Source organism: Spodoptera frugiperda, chromosome 12 (assembly GCF_023101765.2).
Source record: "Spodoptera frugiperda isolate SF20-4 chromosome 12, AGI-APGP_CSIRO_Sfru_2.0, whole genome shotgun sequence".
NCBI classification, from domain to species: Eukaryota; Metazoa; Arthropoda; class Insecta; order Lepidoptera; family Noctuidae; genus Spodoptera; species Spodoptera frugiperda.
Window position 1 is genome coordinate 12,493,678 of NC_064223.1, and position 16,227 is coordinate 12,509,904.

The 16,227-nt window shown below is 42.5% G+C and overlaps 3 protein-coding genes across 6 annotated transcripts in view; 1 reads left to right on the plus strand and 2 right to left on the minus strand.

The window, feature by feature from the left end:
• Positions 1-9,180, plus strand: part of LOC118262910 (GATA-binding factor A) — a 41,050-nt gene extending 31,870 nt beyond the window's left edge. Inside the window, exons 1-7 of one of the 4 annotated variants that reach the window (XM_035574572.2) lie at positions 1,319-1,555; positions 1,852-1,968; positions 4,709-4,800; positions 6,520-6,653; positions 6,748-6,872; positions 7,084-7,427; positions 7,533-9,180. In XM_035574572.2, the coding sequence (XP_035430465.1) occupies positions 1,501-1,555; positions 1,852-1,968; positions 4,709-4,800; positions 6,520-6,653; positions 6,748-6,872; positions 7,084-7,427; positions 7,533-7,625 (960 nt within the window). In that variant the 5' untranslated portion in view covers positions 1,319-1,500 and the 3' untranslated portion in view covers positions 7,626-9,180. Of the gene's footprint in view, positions 1-1,318; positions 1,556-1,851; positions 1,969-4,494; positions 4,665-4,708; positions 4,801-6,519; positions 6,654-6,747; positions 6,873-7,083; positions 7,428-7,532 lie in introns of those variants that run through there. The other 3 variants (XM_035574570.2, XM_035574569.2, XM_035574568.2) reach the window with 3 other exon arrangements.
• LOC118262911 (thialysine N-epsilon-acetyltransferase) lies at positions 8,889-10,413 on the minus strand. Its single transcript, XM_035574573.2, has 4 exons — positions 10,113-10,413; positions 9,866-9,917; positions 9,451-9,668; positions 8,889-9,377 (listed from the first exon to the last, which is right to left on the minus strand). Exons 1-4 carry the CDS (start codon positions 10,194-10,196, stop codon positions 9,219-9,221), a joined length of 513 nt encoding a protein of 170 aa, XP_035430466.2. The 5' UTR covers positions 10,197-10,413; the 3' UTR covers positions 8,889-9,218.
• A 526-nt stretch (positions 10,414-10,939) lies between these two features.
• Positions 10,940-15,826, minus strand: LOC118262909 (zinc finger protein 93). Its single transcript, XM_035574567.2, has 9 exons — positions 15,036-15,826; positions 14,639-14,776; positions 14,231-14,463; positions 13,898-14,017; positions 13,482-13,582; positions 13,092-13,402; positions 12,118-12,278; positions 11,860-11,937; positions 10,940-11,779 (listed from the first exon to the last, which is right to left on the minus strand). The coding sequence occupies exons 1-9, from the start codon at positions 15,614-15,616 to the stop codon at positions 11,700-11,702; spliced, it is 1,803 nt and encodes a 600-aa protein (XP_035430460.2). The 5' UTR covers positions 15,617-15,826; the 3' UTR covers positions 10,940-11,699.
• Positions 15,827-16,227: the final 401 nt, after the last annotated feature.

The following is a 16,227-nucleotide window of genomic DNA, read 5'->3' on the forward strand; positions in this document are numbered from 1 at the left end:
GAATTTTCCCTATCAGCGAGTTAACAATAACTAAAATTCTATAATTAATGCCGTAATTCCTAACTGGCGCGCGATTGACTCGGGAGGATAATTGGTTCAGTGATCCAAGATGGGATTTACCCGCGTACAGAAGCAGCCACGTATGTACTGTACGTACTGTACGCTGTACTCCCCACCGAGGGCGCACGCCGCACTATGAATGAATACTATGAATTTGGTACTTCATTGTAATATCGTGTTTACAAAGATTCGCTTCCCCGTAACCAATAAGTACCTACCATGGTATTCCACCTAATATACTAAATTTACCTTTTCATATGTATACTGTATGGGTATATAAGGTGCATTATTATTGAACGTATACAATTACATTATATCTTTATCTACTTATATTTACGTGATTGTATAAATAGTAACAAAGGCCGGTGTAGGCATGTTGTACGTTGTATTCGTGGCTACTTGAGGAATTAACAAATGAATTACGAACAGAGATAAAATGGTAATTACAAAATATTCGATAGCGGCGTATTGTCAGATACGTTTGTTATCAGTCATATATTTAACATAATTGTGGTATCTTATCGCAGCCCCAGCCAGGGCGCTGTGTTTAAATAAATGATCGCTGCCATCATAGGTACCTAATTCAAAGTGTATTATGTAGTTATTTTCTTACAATATGAGTGGTGACATAATGCGATGGTATATTTAGGTACCGTAGACTTACAAAACAGTGGACATTTGTCCTGTATCGCAAGGCGCTGCGTGCGTCCGTCACAATCAGTATTTGCGCGAAGTCCGTAACCGCAGAATGATTCAGTATCGTGAGCTTATTCCGATATGATTTTCCCCTATACAGGATAAACACTTGTTTTTGTTTGATCGGGAGCAGCCTGTGCCCCGAGCCAGGAGAGACAGCGATCCCAATTATATACGCCATTAGCAAAGAAAAATAAACCAAACGAAAAGACCATTTTCTCATTACCAAGATTGCGGAATATCTTCACACTGCAGTGGCAGCAGAATTACATAATTGAAGAAAACTCATGTAAATTAACTGAAACATGATCGCAACTGAACATCCTCCGAAGGCACAACGTCTTGCATCTTTATATTGTGATCATCACTCATCCCTACTTTCGAAGTATAGGCACATACCTAACAACATAATGTATACTTAACGACTGAGATAGAGTGCAATATAAGGTACCTATGTATAGCTGGTTCAGCAATTGTAATCAACAACAAAACAACAGGAAAACACTGAACATAACATACGTGCCGCGCTGAAAGTTTATGGATTGACCTGTCGGCCACCGTAGCCAGCAGAAGGTTGCCGTGAATCAGCGAAGATAAGCGCGTGCGGCGGGTGACACGGGCGGCGCGCGCGCAGCACTCAGTCCTAGCGTGACCTCTGACCGCGCAGGTCGCGACACTCACCTCGCATCAATCACCGCACTAAGTAATCAAGTGTTATCGAGCGGACGACGTATCTCCTAGACAATGGACGCGATGCAACTGCCCGTCAACTGGTTGCAGAACATGGCGCTGCTTGCAGGTCCGTCCATCATATCGTTCACTATAACGTCTGCAATGTATTTATCTACTTTGATTCTGAAGATAGGCACCACGGAGTTTGACATCGATAGTGAAGTGGTCTCCTTAGCTTGAGATGTTAAACCATGCAAAGAGATCGCCTTGTCTTGTTGTTTCTTTTCCTGTTTCGATCAGAAATGTTATCGGATCTTCAAGCTCTCAGTCGAGGCACATTCGTACATTGTATAGTCAGCAGTCTGGTAGACTGCTGAAGCCATGTGTTGGCGGTGGTGTGTAAACAGTGTGGTTGTTGTGCAGCGGGCGGCGGCGCGGTGAGCGGCGTGGGCGGCGTGGCGGGCGGGCTCTACTCGCAGAACATGGTGATGGGCTCGTGGTGCGCGCCCTACGACGCGCTGCAGAGACCCACCGCATACGGTAACCTCCCTCACTACTTACTCTCTATTGCACCCTGAAGGGGCTGACGAAGGCATACTTTAACTACCGACTTCGTCAGCTCCCGATGTAATCAAATGTGACTAATTGCACCGTTATCATTGTTCATCTAATATTATTATACGCTTTGATTTACTTGCACATTACCTGCCATAGCCTGTTTAGCTGTTTGTTATTTCGTGTATATAGGGACCAAGATGCTTCTGCCCACAAACAAGTGTTAAGGAAACGTAACATATAACTAGGTGTAGGGAGACATGGTGTATGTATATACTTGCTTACCTCACAAACGATTGTACACTTATCGAAACACACTTTATTTAAATTATTAGTATTTCTTACTGCTGATTCAATTTACTACTACCATATGGTACTATGGTGGTAGCCCGTTACCGGCGGCGTGCGGCCGGCGGACGGCGCCCGTGCGGAAAATTTACCCTTAATGATTTTCTGTCAGTAGTCGAAGCGTTTAACAAACTTTATTATAAGAAAGGATAGGAAGGATCGATACAATTACGATTATAATACAAGCCACACTCACCGCAAGCAGCAGTTAAATATTAGATTATTGGAAAAGCAATAAAAGTACAAATGCTAACTAAATAGCTAAGTAGACAGTATAGATACTACGCTAAAATATTGCTTTTTTGTGTTGTTTGTCTGGCCAACTTATTATTTTCTTTTGGACTGAGGAATATAAAATGTTTACAATCATAACAATTACTATTCGTAAATAACCACTGAAATGTTTATTCGAATAAATTCTCTATCAAAGATTATTCAAACGATTCAATTGAACTCGTCCAATAAAATCATTAGGTATTCCCAGAAATCTTAATTTCTATAATTCTAATATCACTTGGCATTTCTCTGTATGATACGATAAGTAATTCAACGTGTTTTTAATAAATTGTACTTATAAGTGTCTGCTTATGAATGGAGTAGGTAGTCGACCTATATTTAGTGAATGTGATCAGCTTAGTTCATCACAGGAGACAATAACATGGAGGCTTGACGTCAGCGCGGCCGATAACTCGCTGAATCACGCGCGCATCGAACCAGTACACACTCATTTTATTACTAATCAATCATATATGTGTTGCTGATCTATTCACAAATATTCACAGATATCTGTGTCTAGATAGGTCCCACCGAGGCACTGATAGCTTCACAACCCAATCGTATACAATGTAGGAAAATGATACTAGGTAGGTTAGTTCAGGAAGGTGCTAAGCCTATATTAGGCGATTCCAGATTGGGAATACTGCGAAATTGGCATTGCCTTTATTGTTAACGTATATGTACAGTTTGACTTATTTGTTCATATTTGTACATTCTGACACATTGTATTTTCCTTAATACATATTTTATAATCTAGACATTAAACATACCGAAGTAACAGCGTAGAGAAAGTTATGTAGACGTATATTTATAGTTAGAATTATCCCTTTGTTCAAATTTATTGTTATTGATGTATATAGGGACCACGCGTAGCGGTGCGTCGGCTACGGCTGTAGCTACGAGCGTAGCACGTTTGCACTTTTTACGTAGCATATTTTTTGAAAATAGTGAAAATCGGAATCTAGGTCCTTCTTACATTCTGTCGTACTGTTCGGTTTCTTGTATCTATTCGTAACTGATTACAACGACAGCCGTACGATAGTAAACGGAATTCGTAAATATTGAGCGACTCTGTTTACCCAAGCATTTAATTGGTGAGTGTAATGAATTATCGAGCGAACAACAAGTCGTGCTTAATTAGCGTCGCCAGTAAACGAATGTATCAGGGTTAGCGCACAGATGTGAGGGCTGCGGCCTTATCACCGGATAGTGATAACGCCGATGTTCGCGGCCGCGGCGGACCCGCCTAATAACTGTTACTGTACTCCGTAGGTAGGTACACGACACTTGCTATTAGGGACTGATGCCGATGTCATTACATACTTTACAACAGAGTAAATTGATCAAAAAGTAGTAATTCAAATATATTTAAGTGATGGTCGTATAAGTGTTCTCCCTACCCTAGTGTACAATGTACAAGTTACAAGTATGTGCGACATCTCATGTTACATTGTAGCTACATGTAACTCCGCAGCTAGCGGGTCGCGGCGCGCGGTACCCGAGTGTCGCTCAGTATCGCCACAACTGTATTGTTATTGTTCCACCTTCCCAGAACCCGCGCCGCGGCCGATACCACACATAGTCGGCACGGCAGTAGGCACCCGCTATACCGACGTGTGCCGCCGTCTGACCTGCTTGCGGGAACTGATACTCTGATAGCCTCCGATAAAATTGTTAACATTGTCTTTTCCGGTATCTGTAGGATGTCGATTATATTATCCATTGTGTTTCTACTTATATAGCTTTTATTAGCCGCTTATGTATCGCCCTTACATATCCCATTTAAGTGTTACGCTTGCTGGTGAGTACTAAGAGCTTGAGGTGGACGTGACGAGCTGGCTCCGTCACGTCGTAGGAGATGTCCCACTGACATGAGCGTGCGAACAGATGGAGTGCTGGAGATGTACGAGGAGGGCCGCGAGTGCGTCAACTGCGGCGCCAACAACACGCCGCTGTGGCGGCGCGACGCCACGGGCCACTACCTGTGCAACGCGTGCGGCCTCTACCACAAGATCAACGGCGTGAACCGCCCGCTCGTGAAGCCGAGCAAGCGGCTGGTGAGTGTCCCACGACCATAGTAACGCGCTCTGTTTGCGAACAGGTGCCGACGCAGACCTACTCACCCGCTTCTATAAGGAGGGCACCGTGCAGAGATGGATGAGTGTGGAGGGCATGGCCAGGGGCATGAAGAAGGTGAGTCGGTGGCGTGTAGACTAGTGCATGCATCCTACCGCCCCGCGGTCGCCCCGCCGCCCGCGCGACGTCGCACGCACGCGGTTCCTTTAGATAACTCCTTACTTTTTGGGCTTTGGCGAGTGTTAGGAAACTACACGCTACCGCTCCCTACTTCAGGTGCCCCGCTTTGTAGCACTCCGCTTTCACCGTTACATTGTTCTTTACCCCGTATACACTTCCCGAACCGACCACTGCTGCCGTTATTGACGATGAAATTAGATAAAGACAGCGAGCCGAGATAACTAATCGATCGATAATTGCATGTGAGCATAGCGGCGTGTGCGCGGGAGCAACCGGCACGGCAGGGTGACGTCACGCCGTAACGAGCAGTGTCGCCGTCGCGCCGTCACAATGTTTAGATGTCGCGCGTCTCGCCGACAGTTAAGGCGCAGATAGCGCGCGTGTGTCGGAGTCTAGCGACAGTGTCGGCTAGTTATCTCGCCCGCTGCGATAGGGACAGGTACTCGGCCAATGAGCGGCGGCTCCGCCTGCGCCACGCGCGCCGCGAGCGATGCAACTCGTGGCTCACGCCGGCGCTCGCTAAGTGCTATCTCGTGGTAAGCACAAGATGGCGGGCCGCCAGCCGCACCGCTGTCACTGCCGACCAGACGCACTGGACGAGTACCTAGTCACACGTCTATCGCTTGTTGTTCCTACGTAGTCGCGCGGTTGTGGTGAATGTCCGTCTTGCATGTAAAGTTTCTGGGTGTTTTGGTCTTTCCTTGGTTTTGGTGCTCTCCTTACAGATAATAATATCTACTACCTATGTATATAATGTATTTACCTACTTTCTTTTAATTTTCAATCATAAGTCATAACTCTGTTTATAAGTGCCCCATAAGAATATCCCTACACTTGTAAATACCCACATATTATGTATGTAATTGTAGCCTAGCGTTACCTTAACTCTGGATCCTGAATAACACTATACCACATAGATTATCTGCATGTACCTACTGCACCTACTTTTAATTACATAGAACACTTTATTCACAGTTCATTGTGTAGATTGTAAATGTACCTGTCTATGTACACATTCGTACTTATTATACAAGTACATAAGTAAGTAATGGTATTTACATAAACTAATTGTGTACTTACCTATTGTGAGTAGTTCTTAATAATTAAGTTTCAAACTGAGCAGGTAGCTGCCTGCAACGAGACTATCTAACCTAATGAGGGTCATAAATATGTAAAACGTTCGACAAACATTGTTTTGGAAATTAAAGTAACAAGGTCACTGTGGTATAATGTTATTCAGTGTTCTAGGTACACGTATGTTGTCTACAGGTACCAATATTGTAACCGTGTGTCCTACATTGCACGCGAATTATATTTCAATGGTCTACCTTCCTAAATGAAAACGTAGAACCTTTTAATCATGATATCTTTCTTTTTGCATGAATACATACGTAGGTAGTAGATATTGCATTATACATTAACGGCCAGTTTTAATCACCTAGTTGTGGATAGATTCGGCTTGCAATAAGAGGTAGAATTTTAACCCTTTTTGTATGGATTGACTATTCTCTTATAGCCATATCTACCGGCGACGAGGTTATTGAAATTGGCCTGTAGCTGTAATGGTTTTGGTGTGCTCTGGAGGTGGATGATACATTACTTAGAGACGCTCTGTCGAGGGTCATGTTGTGACCACGTTGTGTTATGTGTGTGCAGTCGGCGGCGCGGCGACACGGCCAGTGTTGCACCAACTGCGGCTCGCGCAACACGACGCTGTGGCGGCGCAACAACGACGGCGAGCCGGTCTGCAACGCGTGCGGACTCTACTACAAGCTGCACGGAATCAACCGGTATGTATTTATGCAGCGAGTACTGAGCATAGCTATGTAATAAATGCATTATTTATTCTCCAATAAATACTCATTTGCAATGTACTGTTCACAGACCTCTAGCCATGCGAAAAGATGGAATTCAGACGCGAAAGCGTAAACCGAAGAAGTCTGGCAATGGAGCCAAGCCCCCGCAGGATGCCAACAAGAAAGATGATCACAACTCTCCGGGGCTGGACGGTACGTACTCGTTACTTAGGTACTTTACTACAGACTCAGACAATTTGTGGAGCATATAAAGTATTTATCCATCTGAAAAGAACCCGGCACACGTTGTCATTTAGGTACCTACTAGTGGTACTACTTTCTCTTTATTTGATTTAGTTTTGTTGTGGATTTATCGGATGCATAACTCTGAATATAACACTCACAATACATTTCGTATTTACAGACAGCAAACAAAGTCTCCCGGAGGTGCCGCTGCCGCTGACGCAGTCCATGTCTAGTCACGGCGCGTCCAAGCCGCGCGAGCACGCCACGCCCGAGACCTCGCCCCACGCGCACGCCGCGCATGCGCACGCGCTGGGACACTCGCAGGCGCACGCGCACGCGCAGGCGCAGCCCGGCCACGCGCACGCGCAGTACCCGCTGGGGCTGCCGGCCGCGCCCTTCCTGTCCAACCCGTCGCTGTTCAACATCAAGAGCGAGCCCAGCAACGCCAACGGCTACGAGTCCTACCCCTCGCACTCCGGCCCGCACTACCACTCGCAGCAACACTATCTGCACGCGCTACAGGTCGGTACTTACACCCAGCACCGTTCCTCTGACCACTTTCTGGTTACTAATGTAACATTACCGCATCTAGTGCTAGTGCTCTAATATACTGATTTTCGTTTCCAGTATGGTCTCAGCAACAGCGAGGAAGAGGAAGGCAGTGGCTTCTTACACCAGCGCAATGTGACGGCGCACGCCAAGCTGATGGCGTCCACGTAGCAGCGCCGCGGCGCGCGCTGAGTGCCCCGCTGTACCCGGCGGACTCGCCCCGCCGGGCCCCGCTGCTAGCTAGCAGACACCTCGAAGTGATCGTTCCTGCTGTGGACTAAAGCTGTGATCGAATTGTTCACTTTATGATTGTGATTACCGCGACCTTCGAGTGCCCAACAGAATACCACAATCCGCTATATGTGGTGTCTTCCTCCCTCACCTTCAGGAGACGGACTTACGGCAGTTTGGGTACATACCTAATTGTGTTTACCCTGAGTCTATTAGTAGGTACCTATTTATCGAAACCAGCAATGTCAACTTCCATTAGTTAAAAATAATCGACAAAGTAATGTAATTAGATTATTGTATTTGAGTTCCGACCAATCGAATGTACATAGTTTAGTTGTAACCTTTAACTTTAAGTAGGTAAGCAGAGTAGTTTGTGTAACGTAATGCCGAGGCCGCAGGTAGCGAGGCGCGGCGGCCTGTACCTAGTCGCTCCGAGGCATCTTGCCATGCTGACTGACACAATGGTAACGCAAGTATTAACTATTTAAATATCTACTTTAACGTTCCATGACAATCGTAATCTCAAAAACTAGTCTAATGATTGTTTATTAGAAATGTTTCAGGAGTTGAATACAGATACCGTTGATATTTTAGGAGGTAGCTTTCAGGCCGGTGCGTGGCCACGTCATTGTGCGTGGTGTAGCGTGCTAGCCTGGGGTACCTTAGCTTCTCAGTGTAAATAAAGCCATTTAGATGTATAATTATGTTGTTAGTCAATAAGTGAAACAGTATTCACATTATTCCACGTAAACATTGCGCTTCAACTTCGTATGTTTCCCGCAGGTATGCAACTACCGGCGGGAAATATTTTTATTATACCTACATGTAAGGAATATTTGTGAGCCACAAGTCGATCGTATTTGTTGTAAGTAGGTTTTATAATGTTTATATAAACTAATCAAGGGCAGGCGGTAAATCAAAAATATTATGTACCCGATAGAAAAATGTTCTCTCTTTTGTGACATTACACATTGGTGATTGATGTAGGGTAATATTCCTTGTTACAAATCTTGAACATCAAGTGTTAATGTGTTGTGCTTGACCCCTGCCCTGATTACGTGACTACTAGCCAATTAACACATGAAGTGAAGTGAGCACCTGTGAGGCAACCTGACACAATAATGTGACTTAGTTTAATTATAAGTTCGAATAAATGGCATTTACAATATCTGTACATATTAGCTAGAAATTAAATATTCGAAATTTATATTAAAATTGTTTATTCTTTATGGTTCAACAAACATTGTATCACAGAGTGTTTGGTATAATTATGTTATATCTAAGTTAAGCCTTATAGAGACAATGTTTCTCCCAGCCTGGTCACACTAGGTTGGGACAAGCTTTTTATTAAAACAACTGGAATTAAGTAAAATTGGCGAAATGTTTCTATACCTTAACACATCTCAACTTTGAAATAAATATAAATTAGAAATATGTGTACAAAAAGGAGTCTGTTGTATAATATATTACAAAATACATATAAGTGAGTGCACAACACTGTGTTTTCTTTCTGCCTTGTTAGCTCATACACTCTTAGGAAAATTTCTTCAGAGCCTCTCCAGCCAGCCTGTAGTAACACCACTGCTCCTTGTTGGTCAGGTTGACCGCACCCTTGTGCTCATAGAAGGAGCGCGCCGGGTTCCACTCCAGGACATGGAAATCAAGGCGGCTACATCCTCCAGTTGATGCTTCCTGGAAGCAAAATGGATTATGATCATACCTAATAATATTAACAATAACAGTTGTTCTCCTTATTTCTACTTACTTTAGCTACTGCTTCGAACAACCTCTTGCCAACTCCCAAGCGTCTCTGACTAGAGCGTACATATAAATCTTCAAGCATCATGGAACGTCCCTCCCATGTGGAGTATGTAGGGAAGTATAGTGCATAACCTGCCACAGCCTCAGCGCCGGGACGCTTCACCTCCGCTATCTTACAGTAGAACGCAGGTGGCTGTCTCTCAAAACCATCACGTTCCAGATCTGAAATATTATTGCAACCATTACAATGGCACAATAAATTAACATATCATTTATTTCATGAGGAAAGTTACATATTATGTGCCTATATCATTGTAAAAATGAAATAGGTATTATGATAGGTAATCAAATTTATAGGTTTAATAACAACAAAAAAGTTATGGGGGTACTTAAATATCAACCAGTTTATGTTTACCTACCAGAGACTGACATTTTAGGTCCATCAGACATTTTTTCGAAATCAGCAAGTTCCTGGAAAATAAAGTTAATGTTATGCTAATGTTTAAAAATGGTTTAAACAGTGGCAGGTGGTATGTGGAGAGTTAAATAATTGACCGCAGCAATTGAACTACCTCAGTCCCAGTTTCTACCAATTCAGAGAGAATTCCTTTTACCTATTCTGCCTCATGTTCTAAATATAAAGCAGTAGTAGTATTCGGTACTCACTTGGATCATCTCAGCGACAGCAGTCATATCCTCTTTCTTTGCTTCCCGGATGTGTAATTCATCTTCTCTGTATTTTTCAGCCATGTCTAAGCACTGCAGCTAATGATAACCTAGTCAGAAACTGATAAGTAAGTAGGCTAGGTATTTAGAAAATATACTTTTGAGGATTTAAAGAAACAGCGTGCGACCTTATTCTTCTTCAATCAAAATGTAAATGCAGCTAATACTGAATGCGGGGTATTTATAATTTTTAAGCTTAGCTCATCACTTTAAGATGACAGAATATAATCATTCATATTTTAGATCAGCTGATTTAAAAAAATATCGTTCATTGTCAAATTTATCATTTGTCAAATCAAATACGGTCCTTAACTGTCAAAGTGGCGCTAGTGCTCGTGGACCGAGCGAGGACCCATGCGAAAAAGATTGAAAATGTTTTTGGCTTTAAAATGTTTGAGAATGTAAAAGAGCGAGCGTTGCGTTCTGTCGTCTCGTTGTTTCGCATCGTTATTTTCTATATATTTTTATGGCATGCCCTATACATAGGTGCGACATCGCAATTCAACGGATCGATGGACAAGAAACCAATCGGGAGATAGTTAAGGTGTGATGCGTTGCATCGACTGACAATAATCACGTTTGTACCTCAGACGCAGCTACGACGTCGTACGTCGTCGCAACCCTGGTGCCTGGACCTCGCTCTAACTCTATGAGGAAACGTAACAGTATAACGCTTCTTATTGTTTGAAGGAGTCAAGGAGTAGGCTGCCTTATCAAAACGTAACACGTACACCAATTGTAAACACAATAAAAAAAAAACAATCCAGTTAATTAACTGTAAGTAAGTATATTAATTAAATATAATACAAATGCTTAGTTTAAAGTAAATCTGATGACAATACAATGCTTTTGCTTATATGAAACTAATCCAGGGTGTGTTTAGTATAAAAATATTTTTATAACATTATAGTACAATATACTTAAACAGTAATATATTTATAATATTTTTACAATATAATATGTTAAAGGTAAATAATATTTGTCTAGTCTAGTTGTGTTTAGGTTGGCTATACTAAGTATTTACATTTGGATATTATATCATTTCATGCAAGACTTGAGTTAACTGGAAGAATTTGTTTAAATTATCTCATTTGTTCTAGTTGTGTACCTACATGTGTAAATATAGTAAATTGTTCAGTACAAGTCATTACCTAATGGAGATTCTATCAGTCATCATTGAATGTTTAGGGCAAACTATATACTTGTGATGCTAACACTGCATAGCATATAATTAATTACATGTTTGTGCAACTACTACATAGTTCAGACACCGGATCTCCTGTAACATAACACTTACTGACGGTTGCAGTATTTTTATTTTTAATCTCTTTATTCTTTGTGAGAATACTGCACTTTGATCCATTTACATATTATTCATATCCAATCCTACCTAAGTAACAGATGGGCGAATTGTTGTGAGTTACCTATAATCAAGAACGGGTACATGTCCCAGTAGCTGACAACTGTTAGATATTGCTACACAGAAGTGATGTGTGTGTGATGTACAGGTGTGTGTGTGTGCGTGTGTCAGTGTGGGTACTCGTGTCGCAGGAACTCGGCCGCGTACGTACTGCCCCACGCGCCGCCCACCACCGAGCTAGTCGACGCTGGAACATTACACGCATACATTAACACTGCGAACTAATATCCATTTTCATTAGCTTGTATCAAATTACCAAATACTTACATAATTGTGCGATTAGTTTTTGAGGAGTGATGGGTGTCGTCCGGGAGTCTGAGCTTCGATCGTCTTTCGTATCGGCATCTGCACAAACCATAAAATTAAAATATAACAGACGCTTTCAACTTTATGTGGTAGCATCATGTTATGCTATTACATTTTGATAAGAACTCTTGACCAACCAATCTACATACGTTACTTATGCGAAAGGGAATAATGTGTATAAGCAGTAACAGGTATATGAGTAAATAATGCAATAGTTACTCTGTCCGTTGGCGAGCGCCGCGGTGGCGACGGGCGCGTGATGCGGCAGTGCGCGCTGTGCCTGCGCCTTCAGCAGTTTGCTCATGGTGTTGCGCGGCGTCGGCGGGGGACGCTCCAGGGTCCGCCCGTGCACGCACGACACGTGGCGCTCCAACATGTAGCTGCACGGGGACAACCGCGTTGTTATTCAATACCGACCATATAAGAAACATACTCCAGCCTCCTATCTATCTTATAAACGAAAATAATACCATTACCATAGCTACCTATAAAATCGCTATACACGCGACTCGCGACGTCAGTCACGTGAATGAAAGATAAACAAATGAAAAACAAACAGTGTATTTAATACACTTTTGCATTTCACACACAACTTATAAACAAGACATTCTTCGTCAGTGACTCATTCCGTAGGTCACGTCTGTAGGTAGTTCATAGGTAGTTTGATATCGTGACGTAACCGGAGTTGTTGACCGATGTTTCCCTGTTGTCAGCGAAAAAGTCAACAAAAAGTCAGCTGGCTCACGTAACCTTGCACCGTATGCCATTTGTGTTATGCTGACTTTGAATTTCGATGTAAACATAACAATTACGTGTTTATTGATGCTTCATTATATCATCATCATATATTTGTTAAAAGTACCTATATGAACATGATTCAAAGATCTCAGCGTGAACGTACGTGACATAGTTGCGATCAGCCTACACATAGTTCATTCGATACATGTATCGAGACTCCCTTGAACAGTCACGCCTGAGTACGGAGCGGTTGAAGTACATTCAACAAAATTGATTCATGACCCATTTTGACGACGAGTAGTTCGTCATCACATCATCATTAAGTATGTTTACACTAATAGCGACTGAATTGTTTTTGAATTTGCGGTTAGGTGTTTTTTTATTGGTCGCAAATAACAATGTTTAGGTTTGAGTAAAGGTTTCAGGAAATGTTAAAGAAAGTTCCGAATACTGACCGTCGTTCGAATCTCTCGGGACAGTAGGGGCAGCGGAAGAGATGTCTGCGCGGCGCGGCGGGCGCGGTGTCGCTGGCGTCGTGCGACTTGCTGTGCGCGGCGAGGTTGTATCGCTCGGAGAAGCGCTTGCCGCAGACGGCGCACTCGTGGCGCTTCTCCCCGCTGTGCACGCGCTTGTGGCGCTTCAGGTGCGAGCGGGTCATCAGGGCCAGACCACACACGTCGCACGCGTGAGGCTTCAGCCCCGAGTGGGACAACTTGTGCATCTTGAACGACGACGTGTGGATGAACGACTTCCCGCACAGGTCGCACTGGAACACAAACACACACATTGCTTCACCTGGCTTGTACCATCGACACTACCTCTAACATCGGGGAGTCTGCACCTACCTGATAGTTCAACTTGCCAGTGTGTATATTATTATGCCTCTGCAGCGCATTCTTGGACGGGAACAACTTATTGCACTCTTCACATTTCCAATCACTTATACCTGAAATTAAGCAAGACAAGAAAATTAAAATTTAATGCAGACCACACAAACCACATTTGGTCAATTTGAATGGGTCATGATTCAATTTTGTCGAATGTACTTTTCTAATCTCAGAAATGCGCTATTCAATATAACACAATGTTATGTCCTTATCTAACAACAAAATAAAATAACTATTCTAAATATTTCTCAAGCACTTGTTATGAATTACAATTATTCGAACAAGAAACTTAAACAGTCCTAGAGAACAGTGGAATGAAGAGACAAAACAACAAACAAAATATGAGTGGAAAGAATAGAATTTTATAAAGTTACCTTTATGTAATGCGATGTGTATGTCGCAGGCCCGCTTGTGCTTGTAGTGCGCGCCGCAGACCTCACAGATGTACGGCGGCTTCGACCCGTCGTGCTTCTGTTTATGTTGCTCCAACCGAGCTGTGCAAACAAACACAACAAGTTCTATGCATAGTGACTTAGTAATTCATAACATATAGGTAGAATAGCCTTTCCCTGTTAACTGATAGACACCAAAATAGTTTCACAAACTTTTAGGCAACATTAGTAATGCTCATGTTTGCAAATGAATCCACTATGTAAGGAGAAGGATGAGGGAGGACGTTTTTAAAAAAGATTAAGATCAGAACTCACCTAATGAAGAATACTTAGCATCACACTGGTCACACTGGTGGATGACTTTCACCTTTTTACTCCTTGTTTGTGCAGTTTTCATTTTTGTCTTGACCGGCCGTCCAAGGAGTTTCTTCTTCACAGGTTGTGCGTCATTGCTAAGGTCATCCACAGCTAAACTATAGTCATCACAGTTGTCTATCTCCACTTTGAGGCAGTTCCCGTAGCCATTGTTATACAAAGGACTTTGTGATCTGAAAACAACATTACACAGTTACTTGTATGTTAACTAAATCATGTTAAAAAGTTAGACATTTGTATGAGAATCTTCTTACAAAACTATAGATTTAAGTTATTTCTATTCTTAAATTGTATTTAATAAAATGATGCTTGTTTTACTGTAATTCAAATTGGGATTAATTTGCCTACCCTTCAGCAGAGTTCTCAATCTTGACCTCAGGCAGCACGGTGGCGGTGTCGTCCAGTGTGTGCACGGCCAACTTGTGCGCGGCCAGCCCCACCTCTCCTCCGGACGATCCCTTCACTCCACACTCATCACACTTCCAGCTGGAACAGGAAGATGACACACTGTATAACCAATTGTATTGCACCACTTAACAAGTACTGACATCTCTATTACAGAACATTTTCCACTACTATTCCCTAATACAATATTATCAATCTGTCACATATCAACAACAAACATGTTAGTTTCCACACTAATGCTGTCTAGAAACTGGAGTAACATTGATGGAATGGTTCATGTTTACCACTTGTCACTAAAATCCCAGTTTCTCAAGTTCAGGAGATATGTATATCAAGTTACCTGTCACTGTTAGCTTTACTTTTACGTTTGTTTGAAGATACTTTTTTCTTTTTCTTTTCGAGTTTGTATCTCTTTCGTTTGCTCTGTGTGGCCAGTGGTTCGTCGTCTGAATCATCTCCATCCAAATTGTCGCACACATAGTCATCATCGTCGTCATCACACTCGAACTCTGCTTTCACGGCGGTCAGCTTGACCGGCTGGGCTCCGTGCGACTCGAACAATGGGTTCTTGCTAATGATAGCTTCGAACGTTTCCTTAAGCTTGAAGTATTCTAACTCGGCCTGCTCAAGTACGTTGATGAGATCGTAGCAAGTCTTGCACATGTACTTGGAGCAGGCCTGCAGGCTGGCCAGGTCAGTCTGCGTATACTTGTGCAGGAAGGTGGTGAGTTTGGCACCGGACGCGAGGGTTCTCGTCGAGTAAATATCCACACAGTCGTGGCTGCGGCTCGCGCACGTCACACATTCCAACTGCTCGTGCTTCACCTGCACCTCCGACTCGGTCTTAATGTCCTCCATGGATTGTTTCTTCTCGTTCTGCTCCACTTTATTATCGGAGTTCATTGTACTCGTTTCGGCCATTTCTATAACACATCCAATTTGTCCTCTATACAATTTATTGTTATCCACTTCTACATTACGTTTAACTACAAAAAACTTTGCCTGAAAGGATGAACTAATTTTTTCTCATTACTTGTTTTTAGCAAGCCAATTAATATTTATTACAAAAGAAAAACAAAATGCATACAAGGCGAATGACATTTTCCAGCAAAGCTGAAGTTATTTTCCCGTTGACATATGACAGTGACAAATTGTCAAATGACTTTTTGACAACTGTGGGAAAATAAGAAGTAGAAAATTCTTTATACGCATTATCTTTAAAGCACAACATGTTTCAAAAATAGAGAGCACCTAAATAATATGTACTTTCTTCCGTGCATTACTTGATCGACCCACAAAGATAATTAATTATAACAACTAATAGCAAAAAATAAAACAACTGAAAATCGGAAGTCAACTGGAACATGGAACCTGGAACTTTACGCTCAGCGTAAGTAACTTACGTCCACAAGACCAAAAGCAATAAGGCGGTCAAGATACTTCTTTTAAATATGCTAGCTGTATTAATATGTGTGAACAAACAAACACTGTCTTGTTTATTAAATTTTCTTTTTCTTTTGTAGTAGGTAGCA

Excerpts from the sequence above, each read along its gene's own strand:
- LOC118262911 (XM_035574573.2), bottom strand. The coding sequence starts at position 10,196 with ATGGCTGAAAAATACAGAGAAGATGAATTACACATCCGGGAAGCAAAG. Across the intron at positions 9,918-10,112 it reads CTGTCGCTGAGATGATCCAA|GAACTTGCTGATTTCGAAAA; the intron begins GTGAGTACCGAA and ends TTTATTTTCCAG. Across the intron at positions 9,378-9,450 it reads TGTTCGAAGCAGTAGCTAAA|GAAGCATCAACTGGAGGATG; the intron begins GTAAGTAGAAAT and ends TTTTGCTTCCAG.
- LOC118262909 (XM_035574567.2), bottom strand. The coding sequence starts at position 15,616 with ATGGCCGAAACGAGTACAATGAACTCCGATAATAAAGTGGAGCAGAAC. Across the intron at positions 13,583-13,897 it reads ACACATCGCATTACATAAAG|GTATAAGTGATTGGAAATGT; the intron begins GTAACTTTATAA and ends GCTTAATTTCAG. Across the intron at positions 11,780-11,859 it reads AAAACTAATCGCACAATTAT|CGTCGACTAGCTCGGTGGTG; the intron begins GTAAGTATTTGG and ends GTAATGTTCCAG.